The sequence below is a fragment of the Anabrus simplex genome, chromosome 2 (assembly GCF_040414725.1).
Source record: "Anabrus simplex isolate iqAnaSimp1 chromosome 2, ASM4041472v1, whole genome shotgun sequence".
NCBI lineage: Eukaryota > Metazoa > Arthropoda > Insecta > Orthoptera > Tettigoniidae > Anabrus > Anabrus simplex.
In genome coordinates, this window is record NC_090266.1 from 453,711,321 (window position 1) to 453,729,524 (window position 18,204).

General features: G+C 41.6%; 1 protein-coding gene across 1 annotated transcript in view; it reads left to right on the top strand.

The window, feature by feature from the left end:
* The window catches only part of LOC136863574 (uncharacterized), a 503,819-nt gene that overhangs the window by 63,398 nt on the left and 422,217 nt on the right, over nucleotides 1-18,204 (top strand). The window contains exon 4 of the mRNA XM_067139955.2: nucleotides 11,757-11,889. Coding sequence (XP_066996056.2) covers nucleotides 11,757-11,889 — 133 coding nt within the window. The remainder of the gene's footprint in view (nucleotides 1-11,756; nucleotides 11,890-18,204) is intronic.

An 18,204-nucleotide genomic window follows, 5' to 3' on the forward strand; every position in this document is an offset into this window, starting at 1 on the left:
ATGCCATTCCTCTGGTTCACACATTTTCTGATATATCTGGTTCGTAACACATTCGTTCATCACAGTATTCGAGCTATTCAATCCCTACTCGGAGGCACTGATTGGAATGAGTAGTGTGCATGTTTAACGGAATAATGGCAGAGGAGTGTTCACGGCAGTCTGCGACCTGGTTGTTCCAGCTCTGGAACTTCGGACTCTTAGATCGGCACCGTAGTACTGTTCGTTGAAAGTGAGAAAGTTTGGGGTGTTACATTTGATCGAGTATTTTATATGATAACATTGCTTTCAATCGCTACATCCCTACTGACGTTTTTGTAATGACCTATGTTGGATTAAGTTAGGAAAACCACCAAGTCAGTCTTTCTGAGAATCCCGTAGCGAAGCACGGGTACATCAGCTAGTAGGAAATAAAATTTGCCCTCGTATTCACTCAACCTTGACGTCTCGTTGCTGTACCAGAGTCAGTCAAAACGCACTGCGCTCTGAATACAAGAATATGTCCTTAACAGTATAGCAAACCAGTTATCTTGACCTGAAAAATAATATTAATACTGCCAGAATGAGTAGCTCAGAAGGTACAGCACTAGCTTTCCGGTTCGCTCCTGGCTCATTCCTTCTTTTATAAAATATAATTTGTTTTACGTCGCACAGACACAGACAGGTCTTATGGTGACGAAGGGATAGGAAAGGCCTAGGAGTGGGAAGGAAGCGGCCATGGCCTTAATTATGGTACATTCCCAGCATTTGCCTGGTGGGAAAATGGGAAACCACGGAAAACCATCTTCAGAGCTGCCAACAGTGGGGCTCGAATCTACTATCTCCCGGATGCAAGCTCATAGCCACGCGCCCCTAACCACACGGCCAGCATGCCCGGTAAAAGGCTCATTTCAGTGGTGAAGGTGGTCAAATACACCCGCCTCCTGTCGGTGGATTTACTGGCACAAGAATTCGTGCGGAACGTAATTCTGGCACCTTGGCATCTCCGAAAACCATAAAAGTAGTTAGTGCGACGTAAAACTATATTTATTATTATTATTATTATTATTATTATTATTATTTCTTGGAAACTGCAGTGGCATTTGAGTTTCATCGTAAGGGGGATACGCTCCCGATTATCATCACACGTAGTTCCCACTTGTTGTGAGTCTTTTCCCTCCTTCGTGAACCAGGCCGGCTCCATGGCTAAATGGTTTGCGTACTGGCCTTTGGTCACAGGGTTCCCGGGTTCGATTCTCGGCAGGGTCGGGAATTTTAACCTTAATTGGTTAATTTCGCTGGCACGGGGGCTGGGTATATGTGTCGACTTCATCACCATTTCATCCTCATCACGACGCGCAGGTCGCCTACGGGAGTCAATTAAAAGGCCTGCATCTGGCGATCCAAACTTGTCCTTGGACACTCCCGGCACTAAAAGCCATACGCCATTTCATTTTTCCGTGAACCAGGCTCCTTTGGTTTTCTTTCCCATAAAGTTCTTGCTTGTCATTCGCATTGGACTCATTCCTGCTGCGTGGCCATAAAATATAATCCTCCTTTTTAGTATCACGCCAGTTCATTTTTCCACCTGGGTGTAGAATTCACGATTGTGCCGTCGTCTATATTCGCTGTTTTATTATTATTACTATTATTATTATTATTATTATTATTATTATTATTATTATTATTGTTGTTGTTGTTGTTGTTGTTGTTGTTGTACCGGGCGGTACACCTCCACGACGCAAATTCAAATATTGCGCCAGTCGAAACTCCACTACAGGAGAACGCCTGAACTTTAACAAACTATATTAATTCAATTGTTTCTCGAAAGATGTCACCACAGTAAATTTGGTAATTTTGAAGTATCTGAACGGTGTCTATTTCGACTTGTGTTTGTTTCCTTCGGATCAAGAAATTTGGACGTTCTCTAACAGATGTCTCTACAAAAACTATAATAACGCACTCTGGTGTTAAGGAATGAACTGTCCTGAAGAAATTTAACATTCATAAGTTTTGTTTTTGCTAAATTTTGTTCTATGGTTTGAGAGTTGGAAATGCTAATCCTTTCTTTCAGCCAGTTTTGACATTAGCCAATCCCGAATTTCTTAAATTTATTTTCGGCCAATCGGGGCTTTCTTCCCCAACCTGCTCTGTAACTATGTTCTGTAACCAATAAACTGCTGTGGGTGTGTCTTATCATTCATGAAACGTCTCGAATTTTCCGCGACGGTATATAAACTGCGGATTTTCTGGTCTCCTGGCCACTTCAGTAACATCTCTCCTAGTGTGATTATGTAGCAGGGGGCGGGAAGCGCCTCTTTCTTCGGGCAGCAGTTCATCCATAAGGTAATGACCATTTAATAACTTCATTTCTCGCTAGCTCAGCAGTTTAACCCTCGGGGCAGGTTCGAAACTTTTCTCATGTAACCTATCTTTAAAATGTAATAGACACTTGGTAAAACTTCGTCTCTTTAACTATAAATTGGGATAGAGAGTGCTAAACCCTCTCGAGCTCCCACTCCTATTGTTTTGAGGTAACTTTGTTTTCACAACCGTTTCTTCCTTTCTTAATGTAATAAAGTCTTCTTATACAAGTCACCTCTTTAGTATGGGATTAGCCCTTGTGTATGCGGCCTAGTGCCAAGTAGGTTTTAAAAGTGTGTTAGGAGTGCAAGTTACGCCTCCAGTCAAGTTGGTCTTTTGGGCCATGTAATTAACCTGCTTCTTTACTGAATAGGCCCAGTAGGTTGAGTATTTATTACCCCTGTTCTTGGTATGCCTTGAGGGCAGTTTGAAGTATAGTTTATTGTGGCCTTTGATGGACTTGAACCTTGAGAGCGGGTTTGCTCTTTCTTAAATTTGGTTTCTGTGTGCCTCAAGGAGGCTTAATATGTTAATCAGGAGCCAGTGCCCCTTGGCATGATTGGGGTTTTCTGCCCCTTCGTTTGAACTTGGTATATGGATAAAGTTGGGCTTATAGCTCAAGGTTCGTGAGTGTCGGGCTCGAAGCCCAAATTTTGTAATGAACTAAAATTGTACTTTCTTAATTTGTTGATCTGCTACTTGGTACCTGCTTTATTCTGTTATTTATTTATCTTGAAAAGAAAATATAACCTTTGTTAAAGTTTTAAATTAACTTTAATTTCGTAAGTTGAGACCTATTCCACCCAGCACCTTCTTTCACCTCTGCTGTTCCACAGATACCTCGGAACAATTATTATTATTATTATTATTATTATTATTATTATTATTATTATTATTATTATTATTTATGGTAGTTGCTTTACGTCGCACCGACACAGATAGATCTTATGGCGACGATAGGACAGGGAAGGTGTAGGAGTGGGAAGGAAGCGGCCGTGGCCTTAATTAAGGTACAGCCCCAGCATTTGCCTGGTCTGAAAATGGGAAAACACGGAAAACCATCTTCAGTGTTGCCGACAGTGGGGTTTGAACCTACTATCTCCCGAATACTGGATACTGGCCGCACTTAAGCGACTGCAGCTATCGAGCTCATTATTATTATTATTATTATTATTATTATTATTATTATTATTATTATTATTATTATTATTATTATTATTATTATTATTATCAAGGCATGGAATCTGAAAGTATAAAAATTATTGTATCATTCATCAAGTGCCAGAGAGTTTGATCTACAAGTCTTTCCAGGCTTCTCAACTATCTGTTCGTTCCTGCAGTTACTACTTTGTTCTCTTTTTCATTCGAATTCCTATTCATTAGTCTAGCCAACAGCATAGCGATACTGAAACAATGGATCCCGTGAAATCCCAGCATTCGGCGTGGTTAGCTCTGGATGGATAGCCAAATGTTGTTGGCTAGAGGAGGTGAGGAAATGAACTGGACGCCCTACCAGAAGTAAATTCCAGCTCGGGATAGTTTATCATTGGCCCTAGGCCGGGCACTGACTTGGCAGCTAAAGTCCAGATTAGGATAGAGCACTTTGTTTGATCCGATATTTCGTTCGTTAGTCTACATGTGAAATACATCCGAAATATTTTCGAATTAACTACAATTTTCGAAAAATTGTTATTGAGGATAGTTTTCCTTAAACACTTTCTTTCCTAAGAACAAGAATCCGAAAGTTTTACCACGGGAGTCCGTTCTAATGCCCCTGTTGTCTGAACGTGTGTTCGGCCTATTGACTCATTAGAGGTAATGTCCACCTGTTGGGGAGAAATATCCTTATCATGTTTCATTCATCCACGTATAATAAAAATAGTTTCAATTTGGCAAACGAATAATGAGTTACACAAATCCCTAAAGAGCACTGCACTTCAATATAATTTAATCTTGCTTTATGGCTGTACATGTACAAGTTAAATGAATGAAACGTCACTACATATTGTACCAGTACGTGTTGTTCGTACGAATTTAATACTGTATCGAGTAGATGTTATAATTTCAATGTTACCATTAATGAACAAATTGCATTACTTTATACAATAACCAGCTGTCGTGAACGCGCCGTTGAAGGGGTCAGTTTTTCTAACTACAACAGGAATGATCTCTAGAAGCGTGGCAGCAGAAGGGACAAACCACTCCTCAACAAACGACAATAAACTTTTTTTAAAGATCGTCGGTGGGTGGAGTGTAGGTCTTGGCCCGCAAGTGGCCACGGTTGCTCCGTGGTCCAACAGCTCTGCAATCTCACCGGCCACCTGAGCACGGCTCTTCCGTGGTTTTACGCCTCTGTATTCGGGAGGCGGGAAAAGGCTGAACCTCGCGGCTGGTCTCCACCGTTGGCTGTCCTGAGAATGGTTCTCCGTGGTTTTTCATTCTCCTGCACTAAGGCGAATGCCGGGACAGTTCCTAGTACTGTACCACGGCCGCCAACTCCCATTCCTTCCCCGAGCATCTCCTTCACTGTAACAAATCTCCTGGCCTGAGAGACGGCGTTACCGTAGTAGTAGTTTAAAAGTTTTAGGGGCATGGGTCATCGTAAGTCATCACATTGACCTATAATACCGGTTCGTATCTAACTCGTTATCACGCTTTGTCAAAGAGTCCCGGGTTCGATTCGCGTCTTGGTTTGGGGGATTTTAAAATCCATTATCGGATACCTCTGGATGGGGGACTGGATGCTGGTGTCGCCTTCAACATAAGAGTTTGTCCTAGGTAGGACTCCATTCTCACAGAAGTGCAGCTCGTAAGAGGTCCACATAATTAATTAAATCACATTTCATTTTCGTCAGGCTCTAATTTATTAGGGCATTCGAGTTCTTTGCTTTCACTCCCACCTTTATGATTACTTTTTCTCTTTCCTACGGGCACTGGCCTTTTGAATCAAAAGTGGCAGGTTTGATTCTGGATCAATCCGATGGTATTTAAAGGTCCTCAAATGCGTCAGCCTCGTGTAGGTAGATTTACTGGTACGTAAGAGAACTCCTGCGGGACGTAATTCCCGCACTTCGACGTCTTCGAAGACTGTCAAAAGAGTTAATGGAACGTGGAAACAATAACATTATTATTATTATTATTATTATTATTATTATTATTATTATTATTATTATTATTATTATTGTTACGATGATTTGTGGACCGGCAGAGGTGAAAGAAGGTGCTGGGATGAATAGGTCTCAACTTACGAAATTAAAGTTAATTTAAAATTTAACAAAGGTTATATTTTCTTTTCAAGATCAAGAAATAACAAGTATAACAGGTACTCAGTAGCATATCAACCAATTAAGAATGTACAATTTCAATTTATTAATGGATTTGGGCTTCGAGCCCCCAAACACGCAATCCTTTCACCCCCTTTTCACCCCGTTAGCGACGGAATATACAAAAATCCTCCCTTAGCGAGCACCTACATTGTACTATAAATGTATCTTCAAAATTTCGTTTCATTATGTCCAGTAGTTTTGGCTCGGCGATGGTGAATCAGTCAGTCAGTGAGTCAGTCAGTCAGTCAGGACATGTTATTTTATAGATATAGATTTGATGGGCGCCAGCTACAACTCATTGCAGCAATAGTAGAATGATTCTCTTGAATATCTCTAGGGTGTGGGGTAATAATCTTACTTTTGACAACATACAGTATAGGTTCTGGGAAAAGGTGATTGTCGTTTTGTTTCCCCATTAAATGTCCGGCTCCATGGCTAAATGGTTAGCGTGCTGACCTTTGGTCACAGGGGTCCCGGGTTCGATTCCCGGCAAGGTCGGGAATTTTAACCATCAGTGGTTAATTTCACTGGCACGGGGACTGGGTATATGTGTCGTCTTCATCACCATTTCATCCTCATCACGACGCGCAGGTCGCCTACGGGTGTCAAGTCAAAAAGACCTGCAGCTGGCGAGCCGAACATGTCCTCGGACACTCCCGGCACTAAAAGCCATACGCCATTTCATTTAATTTTTCCCCCATTAAATTTGAGGTTATGTAATTCTACCATTGAAAAAAAAGGATAAATTAATTTGATAGAACAAAATATATTCTTTAAATTATTTCGATAGAAATAGTAAGACTGGCTGCAATAGAACAGATGAGAATATAAAAGTATGACATTACAACTGAAAGAAACTAGTCATTGAATTTTTAAATCCTCTTGACCGTACATTTAAAAATTGTACAATAAATTTATTCCTCACCAGTTCACTTGACTGTACCTACAACACTATGAGTGTAATTACGACGTATTCCTCTTAGTTGGTATCTGCTGTAGGTGTATCAATCCTAATTTGGGTGATGTATCCTTTTTGTTTCACTTACGAGATATATCATGGCTTGAAATTAGATTCACACTCCGAGCATTTAATCCGTATAGTGACTGGCGACTAAGTATCCGTGTGACTGCTGCTTCTCCATCCAGATGACTGACTACTATGATCTTAGTACAACACTCCTTGGCAAGTGTCCCGATCCATATGTCTTCATGGCAAGTCTCTCCTTCTATATGACTTCATGGCAAGTCTCTCCGTCCATATGACTGACCTAACAACTGTGGCCTCACTCTCCCAATGACTCCAACTAACTGACAGACTGAGGCCTCTCCATCCATTTGACTGAAGCTATAAGACGCTGGTCCAAGTATATATAGCCTTAGCTGACACACCTACGCAATCTCCAGAAATAACTATAATATTACTCCCACCCGGCTCTAAATGTTACATACTATGGTAAAATTGCCTGGGGCACTCTAGGAACTTCCCAAAAAATGAGCTCATCGCTAAATGCACACAATGACAGACCGATGATTCGGCAGTTACGCTAGCGGTATTGCACAAAGTTGCAATGTCAAAAGTTATTTCACACTATACATCCACATCTGATATAGAGCAACTCTCACTGTACACGCCCTTAATGTTAATCTACACACACACATATATACTTAACAAATTCACTCCAATCACGCAAGCGATAATCATTACAGAATTGAATGGAACAATAATAATAGTTACAATAATAGTAATAATAATACAGACATAATAATAATAATAATAATAATAATAATAATAATAATAATAATAATAATAATAATAATAATAATAATACATATATCATCTTGTAACGGGATTTGAACCGTTACATTTGCTTAAAATCCTTGTAATTGCTATCGTATTTAACTAATTCATACCCACCGGCAAATATAATGTACTCTGCTTTTTTGTACCTTCTTCGTATGCCTTGGTTTTGTTTATACGGTAACATTCTAAATGGTTCGTGTTTATTTCTGGCATTCCTGGCTTCTGAATTTAGTAACATAATTGTACATACCAAGACTTAGTGAAAGTAGAAGGAAAAATAAATGATGATACGCAAGCATAACTGAACGTACCCCTGTTATTCCACATCTGTGCTGTATTTTCGATTCCATCACTGCTGTTTAATGTAATAGAACTGACACAGGTATTGGAAATAATTTACCATTGTACGGTATATTCATAAATGTCTGAATATGTAAAAGTTGTACTGAATGATGTAGCTGTCAATCATCATGGATCATGAATATCACGCAAGATAAAGAAAAGGTGTTTCACTTTTATGCTGTACCCTTGGAAACAGGCAATTTTGGTGCAAAGTTCGTCTTATGTCCTTTCATGAGGTAAAATTGTATAAGAATTTTTTCTTAATCCCTGTAGAAAAGTAAGATCTGAAAGAGTTAAAATACGATGGAATCTCGGAAATTTGTCCTACAGGGTTTTTAACGTCCATGAATCTAATGAGGCTCTTTCGTCACATTTAAGGACCCTTAAAATACACCTATCTTAACTTGAATGGAACTTACTATTTTGAGAACAAAAGGACGACGATTAAGTACCCGTGCCACTGAGGTTAGCAAATGGAACACTACTTAATTGAATTAAATATTATAATTACTCATATAAATAGCCCCATATTGTTATGACCACACTAACAGGTTGGGCGTTGATACGTATTATATTTCGTAAACTTATTTCGCCTTGTATTCTGAAGTGAAATAACGTTAATATGATGACCGTGAACATCGTTACCCTCATCTCTGTTGTTTTATTTGACATAAGAGCGATCACCACTTCATTATGAGCCCTTACTCCGTTATTCGCATTCACACCTTCGGTTTGATTACATTTACTCTTCTCCGCAGGACCAATTATTCTTTTATCTTTCTATCCGAATGCCCACGCAATTTTCTACACGTTTTATTCACTATTTATAGCGTAATTATTAGTGTGTACGTAAGCTACTTTATCTTAAGAGAGTCATGACTGAAATTTTGAACTTCTAAAATTTATCACTTTGCAAAACCAAATTTAAAACACAAGCACATATTAATAAGATATAGCCCCACGCATAGCTTCGAGTTGATTAGTTCACTGGTTCCAAAGTTATTGACATTTTTTTTGTAGGTTGCAGGGGCTATAATATGGCGGACTTGTCAAAAATATTCAGATATTTCAGAACAACTCCGAGTTTTGTAGTCAGATATAACTATTGGAGATATCTCCTGTTCCATGGCTAAACTGTTACCGATCTGGCCTTTGGTCACAGCGGTCCCGATTACGATTCTTGGGAGAATGAGGAATTTAAACCATCATTGGTTAACTTCGCTGGCACGGGGACCGGGTATATGTGCCGTCTTATCATTATTTCATCCTCATCAAGACTCGCAGGTCACCTACGGGAGTCAAATTAAAAGACCTGCACCTGGCGAGCCTAACGTGTCCTCGGACACCCCCGGCACTAAAAGTCATAGGCTATTTCATTTATTGGAGATAAATGAAATGTCGCATGGCTTTTAGTGCCGGGATATCCCAGAACGGGTTCGGCTCGCCAGGTGCAGGTCTTATATATTTGACTCCCGTAGGCGACCTGCGCGTCATGATGAGGACGAAATGATGTTGAAGACAATACATACACCCAGCCCCCGGGCCATTGGAATTAACCAATTAAGGTTAAAATCGCCGACCCGGCCTGGAATCGAACCCAGGACCCTCTGAACCGAAGGCCAGTGCGCTGACCGTTCAGCCAACGAGTCGGACATTTATTGGATATATATATATATATATTTCAATTTTCATTGTTCATTCAATAGGCAAGAATCTACTGTCGTGCTATTTCAGGAGCCTTTGCGTCCCACCCTCCAAATTAATTAACAGATGTTTCGCCGCGGGGTACTTTCCTACGACCCGGAAACATGCAAATATTGTCCCACTACTCAAATCAGGCAACAAATTTTATGTTTCATCTTACTGACCAATTTCTATTCTCCCCACATTATCCTTTATCTTTAAATAAACAATTATACACCAGCGTCTCCTTGAATTCATCTCGTCCTATATCTCAACCAATCAGCATGGTTTTCAACCAGGTGGCTGTTGTCTAACAAACCTGGCCACTCTGCATAATTTTGCATAACATGCCATTGCCACTAAATCACAGCTGGGTATCTGCTACGTAGATATTTCGAAAGCTTTCGATTCTATACACCACACTCTGGTACTCCATACACTCTCCGAACGATTTAATATACAAGGCAGTCTTCTGACCCTTCTTGCTGATTTCCTACATAATTGTTGGCAGAGAGTTGTAATATCAGGAACATCATCCTCATGGTTACCAGTCACCTCCGGTGTCCCACAAGGCAGTACTCTTGGCCCTTGCTGTTTTCCTTGTTTATGGACGATCTGCCGTCCAAACTCAACGGAAGTGCAAATACCCTACACTTTGCTGACGACTGCAAGATGTTTTGGGAGATCAGGAATGCAGTAGATGCAGCTCTTCTACAGTCCTCACTTAACGTCCTCTCGAATTGGTGCCGTACTTGGAAACTTATCCCCAATCAAGAAAAATGCAGCCACATGACCATAACACTGCGTAAATCTCGTCTACCGACATCATATTACATACTCAACAAGCCCATCGCCGTAGTTACACAACAGCGCGACTTATGTGTAATATTCGATGGAAAATTACAATTCAAGAACCGCGTAGAAACATATACAACCGAAGCTATGAAATTACTACTAGTGGACATAATCTACCGCTTCACAGAAATTTCTGATCCCACTGCTCTTCGCCATTTCTTCCTCACGATCATTCAACCTGTCCTGAACTATTGCTCTCTGATTTGGACAACAGCCTCTCCCTCCAACATTAACCTGTTAGACAGAGCAGTGTCCTTTTTTGTTGCAATTGTTAGGAACAGAAACCCCTAGCTCAGAAATCTGTCTATGCAGCAAGTATTAAGGGCAATAAATGTGTCACCGCTGCAAATCAGGTGACAGGTAGCTGACCTGAGATTCCTCCACGGGATCGTAAATGGGCATTACCGCTCGGAACATCTTGTCTCACTCTTCTCTCTCCGTGTTCCTTCCTTCCCGCTCCCCCCAGAATCCATGAGGCGAATGGGGCACCAGGCAAATGCTGGGGCTGTACTTTAATTAACGTCACGACCGCTTCCTTCCGATTACAGGACTTTCTCTACCCCACACTCAGCACTCAATACTTCAGCGATCTTTACTAATCCGCCTCCCAACTCTCTTTAACACTATCAATAGGAGACAAGAGGTAAATAGAGCATCAAATAACAGTATATTCGAGAGGAGTGTAAATAGTCTCTTAAGAATAAGTTGAAGTGAAGTGGTTGTATAGCCATCTTGACCCACGACGACTTGGTTATGAACATGGGCATTATCATGGTTTTCGATATGGACAGTTCTTATTAGTAGGCTGTGTACCTGATCTTGTTATCTTTTATGTTTGCTATATTTTATTATGAGAGTTTACATTTGTGAATTAGTCTGTTGACAGTACAAGGGAAATTTGCTCTGTGTAGCTGTACCTTGTGCTTCGTGAATAAATAAAAGTCCGAGGGCGATATTCAACTGATGATAAAATTCAGAACTACTTTGAATTCCTGTACATATTCAACAATTGTCTGAAAATTTCAGATGAATCCGATAAGAACTCTGTCGCTGGAAGCATTTTATGCATGGCAAACAGCAGATAAAGTTTAAAGGTAGATAAAAGCAATTGAAAGTTTTAAGAAGAATCCTTGCTTTGAAACTGCCCTGGACTGTTAATTACTCCAGCGGTATTGTTGAAATGGTAGTCCGAAAGATCTTTGAAGGTAATTCTGTCTGACAGCGTGAGAGAAGGGGTGGGGGATTTTTTAGGTTATAATTAAAAATTCTACTTTTGGTGAAAAATTTCAGTCATGACTCCTCTTAATCTATGTATAATTTTAATGTTGATAGATATGTAATTTGTATATTCAATGACCAGTTTCATTTGTGCAACCAACCAATGTAATTTTTGTTTTAATATGTTACAGTCCAGGTGACCGAAACTGAGGCTGTGGCTGGCGGGATGGCCAAAATGGCTTGCGACGTTACCCCGTCCAAGCCTGAGGACAAAGTGACTTTAGTCATTTGGTACAAGGAAGGAGCTACTTCACCTATTTACAGGTAAGTGAATTTACCATGTCACTGTCGAGGAAAGAGAATGAGTGTTCGGTGACTAGCAATTTTAATGCTGAAGAGGTTATAATAGGCCTCCATCTGCTAATCTCCAGTCTGATTGAGATTTGGTACGACGACTTCAGTAGGAATGTTTTATTTAGCCATATCAAAATTAGATGCCCAGTCATATATTCAGTACCTGTTTTGGTGTGTCAAAGTTTGCTGGCGAGGTGGACGGCCAGTTCCTGTGTCACTCTCGCTCGCTCTCTCTCTCGCACACGTACACACACACACACACACACACACACACACACACACACACACACACACACACACACACACACACACACACACACACACACACACACACATTACCTCCCTAAACTGCCACTCCATGAGGCGACTGGGACAGCAGGCAAATGCTGGGACTGTACTTTAATTAACGCCACGGCCGCTTCCTTCCGATTACTAGACTTTCTCTACCCCATTGTCGCCAAGAGACCAAACTGGTACGGTGCGACGTCAAAACACTTGTAAATGTATTCCTGTTGTCTTTTTATTTCTCTACAGGAAATGCTGATCTGTTTACTTTATGTCTGTCCATTACTTATTGTCTGATAGAACATGCTTTGATTCAATGAAATTTTGCACATTTTACAGAAAGCAAACTTGCAAACTAGTGGTTAATCCAAAAATAGAAAATCCACGTAACAGTGTGTGATTAAATTAAGTCGACACGATCATAGCATTCACATTTCTCATATTTTTAGCATGCTTAATCGGATATTAAGAATGTTATTCAAGTTCTTTAATGTTTTTTCAGTGGTGAAATTACAAACGCTTCGCCTCAGTGTAACATCGGGCTCATCACCTGGATTGGCACACATCTCCAAGAAGCTTGTGGCTAGTATATCGTTGCGAAGGCCACGGCCGCTTCCTTTCCCCTCCTAGCCCTTTCATGTCCCTTCATCGCCGTAAGACCTCTCTGTGTCGGTGCGACGTAAAGTAACTTGTAATAATAATAATAATAATAATAATAATAATAATAATAATAATAATAATAATAATAATAATAATAATAATAATAATAATAATAATAATAATAATAATAGATGGTTGAGATTATTCAGATAGTTGACCCCAACTTGGCATGTTCGATCCTGGCTCAGTCCAGTGGTATTTGAAGGTGCTCAAACACGTCAACCCCGTATCGGTAGATTTACTGGGACGTAAAATAACTCCTGCGGGACAAAATTCCGGCAACTCGGCGTCTCCGAAAACCTTAAATAGTAGTAAGTGGGACGTAAAAATATTAACATTATTAATGACCGAGTCCATTATACTTCTAGGCAACCTATCCTCTTCCATTCACTTCACACGACCCCACCACAGAAGCCGGTTTATGCGTACAGCTTCATCTGTCGAGTTCATTCCTACCTTAGCCTTTATCTCATTCCGAGTATCCTCCTGCCATTGTACCCGGCTGCGCGACGGAGGACTGATATCAAGGAGGCCTGCACTAAAAAAATCCTCTTAGACCACACCATAAGACAGCTCGTGTGAGATCGGGAACAATTCATAGCTCATGAGATCAGAGACAGTGGAAGCATATGTTTTTTCCTGATGGGGTCACAATAAGCTTGGACCTATATAACTGGAGTTTTAGAGTCTGGAGGAAATCTGCCGGGAGATGGAACGAGCCCCTCATCCTTGAGAGCCATCAGGGGCAAGGCAGTTCCCCCACATTTTTGGGTGGGGTCGTGTTCGGTCGACGTACGTCTCTAATTCCTATCCAGGATATAAAGAAAGAGCTTCCTTCTACTTGTAGTTAAACTGTTCGCTGCCACTGTGGTTGAAGACACCGGCATTTTCTGCAAACATGGACTCTGTTGAACTTGAATTGAGATATAATCCACCTGACAACATTCAGCAACTGACTGCAGCTGCTACCCATGAATGGGATAATCTGTCCCAAAACAAGGTGGATTCTTTGGTGCTGATCATGCCTCGTCGTGTGAAAGCATGCCTTAGGGCCCGAGTTGGCGGTATTGATTTGCCACAGAATGAACGGTAACTTGGGTGTTCAAAATCCCATCTTGAAGGATATTGACATTTTGAAAGTGTTCAGTGTGATAGTCTATGAAACCGGGAAGTAAAAATGTAATCAGGAGGAAAACCAAAGAAACGGAAAATTTGTAATGCAAAAAATGCCAGAATTGTAGTACCATATGACGGTTGAAATGTGTCGTGAAAATGTATTCTCATCACTTAAAAATGTGAATTCAGGACATTCTGAAGTGACATTTGGACTAAAATTTAACAAACTTTTAAATTTTGAACTGGCATTTAAAAATAACAATATTACCAAACATTCAGAAAATTAACCAACCACGTTTTTAACCATATTGGCATTGACATACATATTCTGACACTCCGTTGCCTGTATAGATTGTGAAGGAGAATATTGTTGGTTAATGGGGCCGAATTAGTATTCTCCACGGTGCTGAATTAGTTAACAGGCTGGGGCCGATTGGAAGCGGATCTTTCTTTGCTAGTGGTGTAACGTCACGCTAGCACATCGAAGGTTTTCGGCGACGTAAGGATGAAAGAGGGCTAGAATTGGGGGGTAGCGACCCTGACCTACATTAAGCTAAAGCCCCAGCATTCGTCTGGTGTGAAAATGGGAAACCACGAAAAACAGTATTCAGGGATGCCGAAGGTGGGATTCGAACCCACCATTTCCCAAATTCAAGCTCACAGCTATGTGACTCTAACCGCACGGCCAACTCGCTCGCTGCTGGTACCGAAAACCTGTGAAAACTTGCGATGAGGAGTTCGTACGAACAGGCACGTAAACGAACGAAAAATCCAAATCGCTGGGCTAAAGCTGGAATGCTTCCATTAGAACGGACATTGCTCACCAGTGAAGGAACGAATACATGAAAACAGGAAAATACCAATATTGGTTTGAATTTTCCGACGAAGAGCTGTTTGATCATGGATGTTGAAAAGGCAATACTTTCATGTAAGATAGAATGTATTTATGGGACTAACTAGAGTCTGATTATCATGTATGAAATGTGCAGACGAAGTTACGGAGTAAGGTGATGTGGGAAATGAATGAACCTGGTAAATTTAATTCCATATAATTTATTCACTACTAGCCGATGTACCCGTGCTTCGCTACGGAATTCTGCATTGTATGCATAATTCTAGGTTAGGTAGTGTACACGTTGTGAGCATGATTGTATTATATTTCATAGCTCTTAACGTTACCATAGAAACGCGACGGGGAAGTCACCAAACGTCTATTCTCATATGGAGACTGGGTTAGGGAATTTTCATTGTAATGAAGGCTTGCTTGCCTACCATCAGCCACAATCAGGTTGGGAAGTTTTCATTATAATGGCAGACATTCACTCTCCACCTCCCTTTTTCATCCTCAGAAAGACTTCCTTAGTGGTTTTCCCAACTAAAATGAACATAGGTCATTACAATGACACCAGTAGGAACGGCGCGATTAAAAGCAGTGTTTCTTATGAAATACTCGATCAAATGAAAAACCACTCATTTTCTCACTTTTAACGAACAGTACTGCACTGCCGATCCAGCAGTTCCAAGTTCCAGAGCTGGAATGACCAAGCTGCAGACAACCGTGATCCGTGAACACTCTTTGTCCTTTTTCGGTGGCGGGGTGGTCGAATAGTTGAGAGTCCCAGGGCAAAAACTATATTCTTTTACTAAACTGTTTCCTAGGAGTACCTGATGAGTCGAAAAATCTCAATTCACTACACTGGCGGCGGAAAAATCTATCTGACTTGGAGGCAAATTTTTCCTCCAAGCCAGAGGAGAAACCCGCCTCTTCACTGCTAATTTGGAATAAAATGAATGTAGAATTTAATAAAAGTGAAGAAGAAGGAGCTTTTCTTTAAAAAACGGCTATTTTTAGGGTTGAATTTCGAGTTATTGAGTGAACTGTGGTGCTATAATTTGGAATAGGCCTAAATTGTAATTCTAGACAAGGTCATAATAATAATAATAATAATAATAATAATAATAATAATAATAATAATAATAATACTGCTACTAAGTGGGCCTCTGCCTTAAGTGTGGACACTGCTCATTCAAAACCGCACGTAGAGTAGGGATTAAATAGCTGGAATACTATGATGAACTAGTATGTTACGTACCATCAGTAGCAGGAAATGTATGAACCAGAGAAGTGCCATGCTAAAGAAGAAAATTTTCAAACCCCCCAGCTATTTCCCGCCAATATTCAGTCAGGCTGTTATACTCGGTAGGCAGCAGTAACCCCATCTATCGGAGTTGAGTGGCACCATAGAGACAAAGAACATCACAACAAACAATGGTCAATGTTATTGTTGATCAATGCCTTCGATATTGTAGGCTTTCGCATTTAGTTTTCTTCCGAATCTGAAATGCCACTCTTATCATAGTCGGTACGGTAAAACTGAATAAAACATAAATGATTGGAAATTGAATTCTCTACAACTCTTGTTATGCAGTACAGTACTTTTCGATAGGACCAATAACAAGGTATTTAAAAATAAATTTTAGGCGCCTTCCCTTCAAACTACAATTTCATCCAGGGTGAATAAACTGGTTTATAGCTTAGACTGTAGTTTCTTATTCCCCGACTCTATATACCGATTTTCATTAAATTATGTTAACCCGTTTCCCCGTAGCTCGGCGTTGATATGCACTTAGCAACAAAAATACAAATTCATGAATATCTGTGTTGTAGACGGTATTGTAAAAATGTATAAGACATAAATGATCGGAAATTTAATTCTATATAACTTTAGTTATGAGCAATGTACAGACAAAACTATTATTGTATATACACTGACTGACAGAGCAAATGCAACACCAAGAAGGAGTGGTCAGAACTTTATGCCAATTGCAGGGTAGACTGACGTCACTGAGATATGCTCATGATGTGAAATGCGCCGCTGTGCTGCGCACGTAGCGAACGATAAATGGGACACGGCGTTGGCGAATGGCCCACTTCGTACCGTGATTTCTCAGCCGACAGTCATTGTAGAACGTGTTGGCGTGTGCCACAGGACACGTGTATAGCTAAGAATGCCAGGCCGCCGTCAACGGAGGCATTTCCAGCAGACAGACGACTTTACGAGGGGTATGGTGATCGGGCTGAGAAGGGCAGGTTGGTCGCTTCGTCAAATCGCAGCCGATACCCATAGGGATGTGTCCACGGTGCAGCGCCTGTGGCGAAGATGGTTGGCGCAGGGACATGTGGCACGTGCGAGGGGTCCAGGCGCAGCCCGAGTGACGTCAGCACGCGAGGATCGGCGCATCCGCCGCCAAGCGGTGGCAGCCCCGCACGCCACGTCAACCGCCATTCTTCAGCATGTGCAAGACACCCTGGCTGTTCCAATATCGACCAGAACAATTTCCCGTCGATTGGTTGAAGGAGGCCTGCACTCCCGGCGTCCGCTCAGAAGACTACCATTGACTCCACAGCATAGACGTGCACGCCTGGCATGGTGCCGGGCTAGAGCGACTTGGATGAGGGAATGGCGGAACGTCGTGTTCTCCGATGAGTCACGCTTCTGTTCTGTCAGTGATAGTCACCGCAGCCGAGTGTGGCGTCGGCGTGGAGAAAGGACAAATCCGGCAGTAACTGTGGAGCGCCCTACCGCTAGACAACGCGGCATCATGGTTTGGGGCGCTATTGCGTATGATTCCACGTCACCTCTAGTGCGTATTCAAGGCACGTTAAATGCCCACCGCTACGTGCAGCATGTGCTGCGGCCGGTGGCACTCCCGTACCTTCAGGGGCTGCCCAATGCTCTGTTTCAGCAGGATAATGCCCGCCCACACACTGCTCGCATCTCCCAACAGGCTCTACGAGGTGTACAGATGCTTCCGTGGCCAGCGTACTCTCCGGATCTCTCACCAATCGAACACGTGTGGGATCTCATTGGACGCCGTTTGCAAACTCTGCCCCAGCCTCGTACGGACGACCAACTGTGGCAAATGGTTGACAGAGAATGGAGAACCATCCCTCAGGACACCATCCGCACTCTTATTGACTCTGTACCTCGACGTGTTTCTGCGTGCATCGCCGCTCGCGGTGGTCCTACATCCTACTGAGTCGATGCCGTGCGCATTGTGTAACCTGCATATCGGTTTGAAATAAACATCAATTATTCTTCCGTGCCGACTCTGTTTTTCCCCAACTTTCATCCCTTTCGAACCACTCCTCCTTGGTGTTGCATTTGCTCTGTCAGTCAGTGTATGTAGATGTATCACCACACTTGATTCATACGTCCAAAT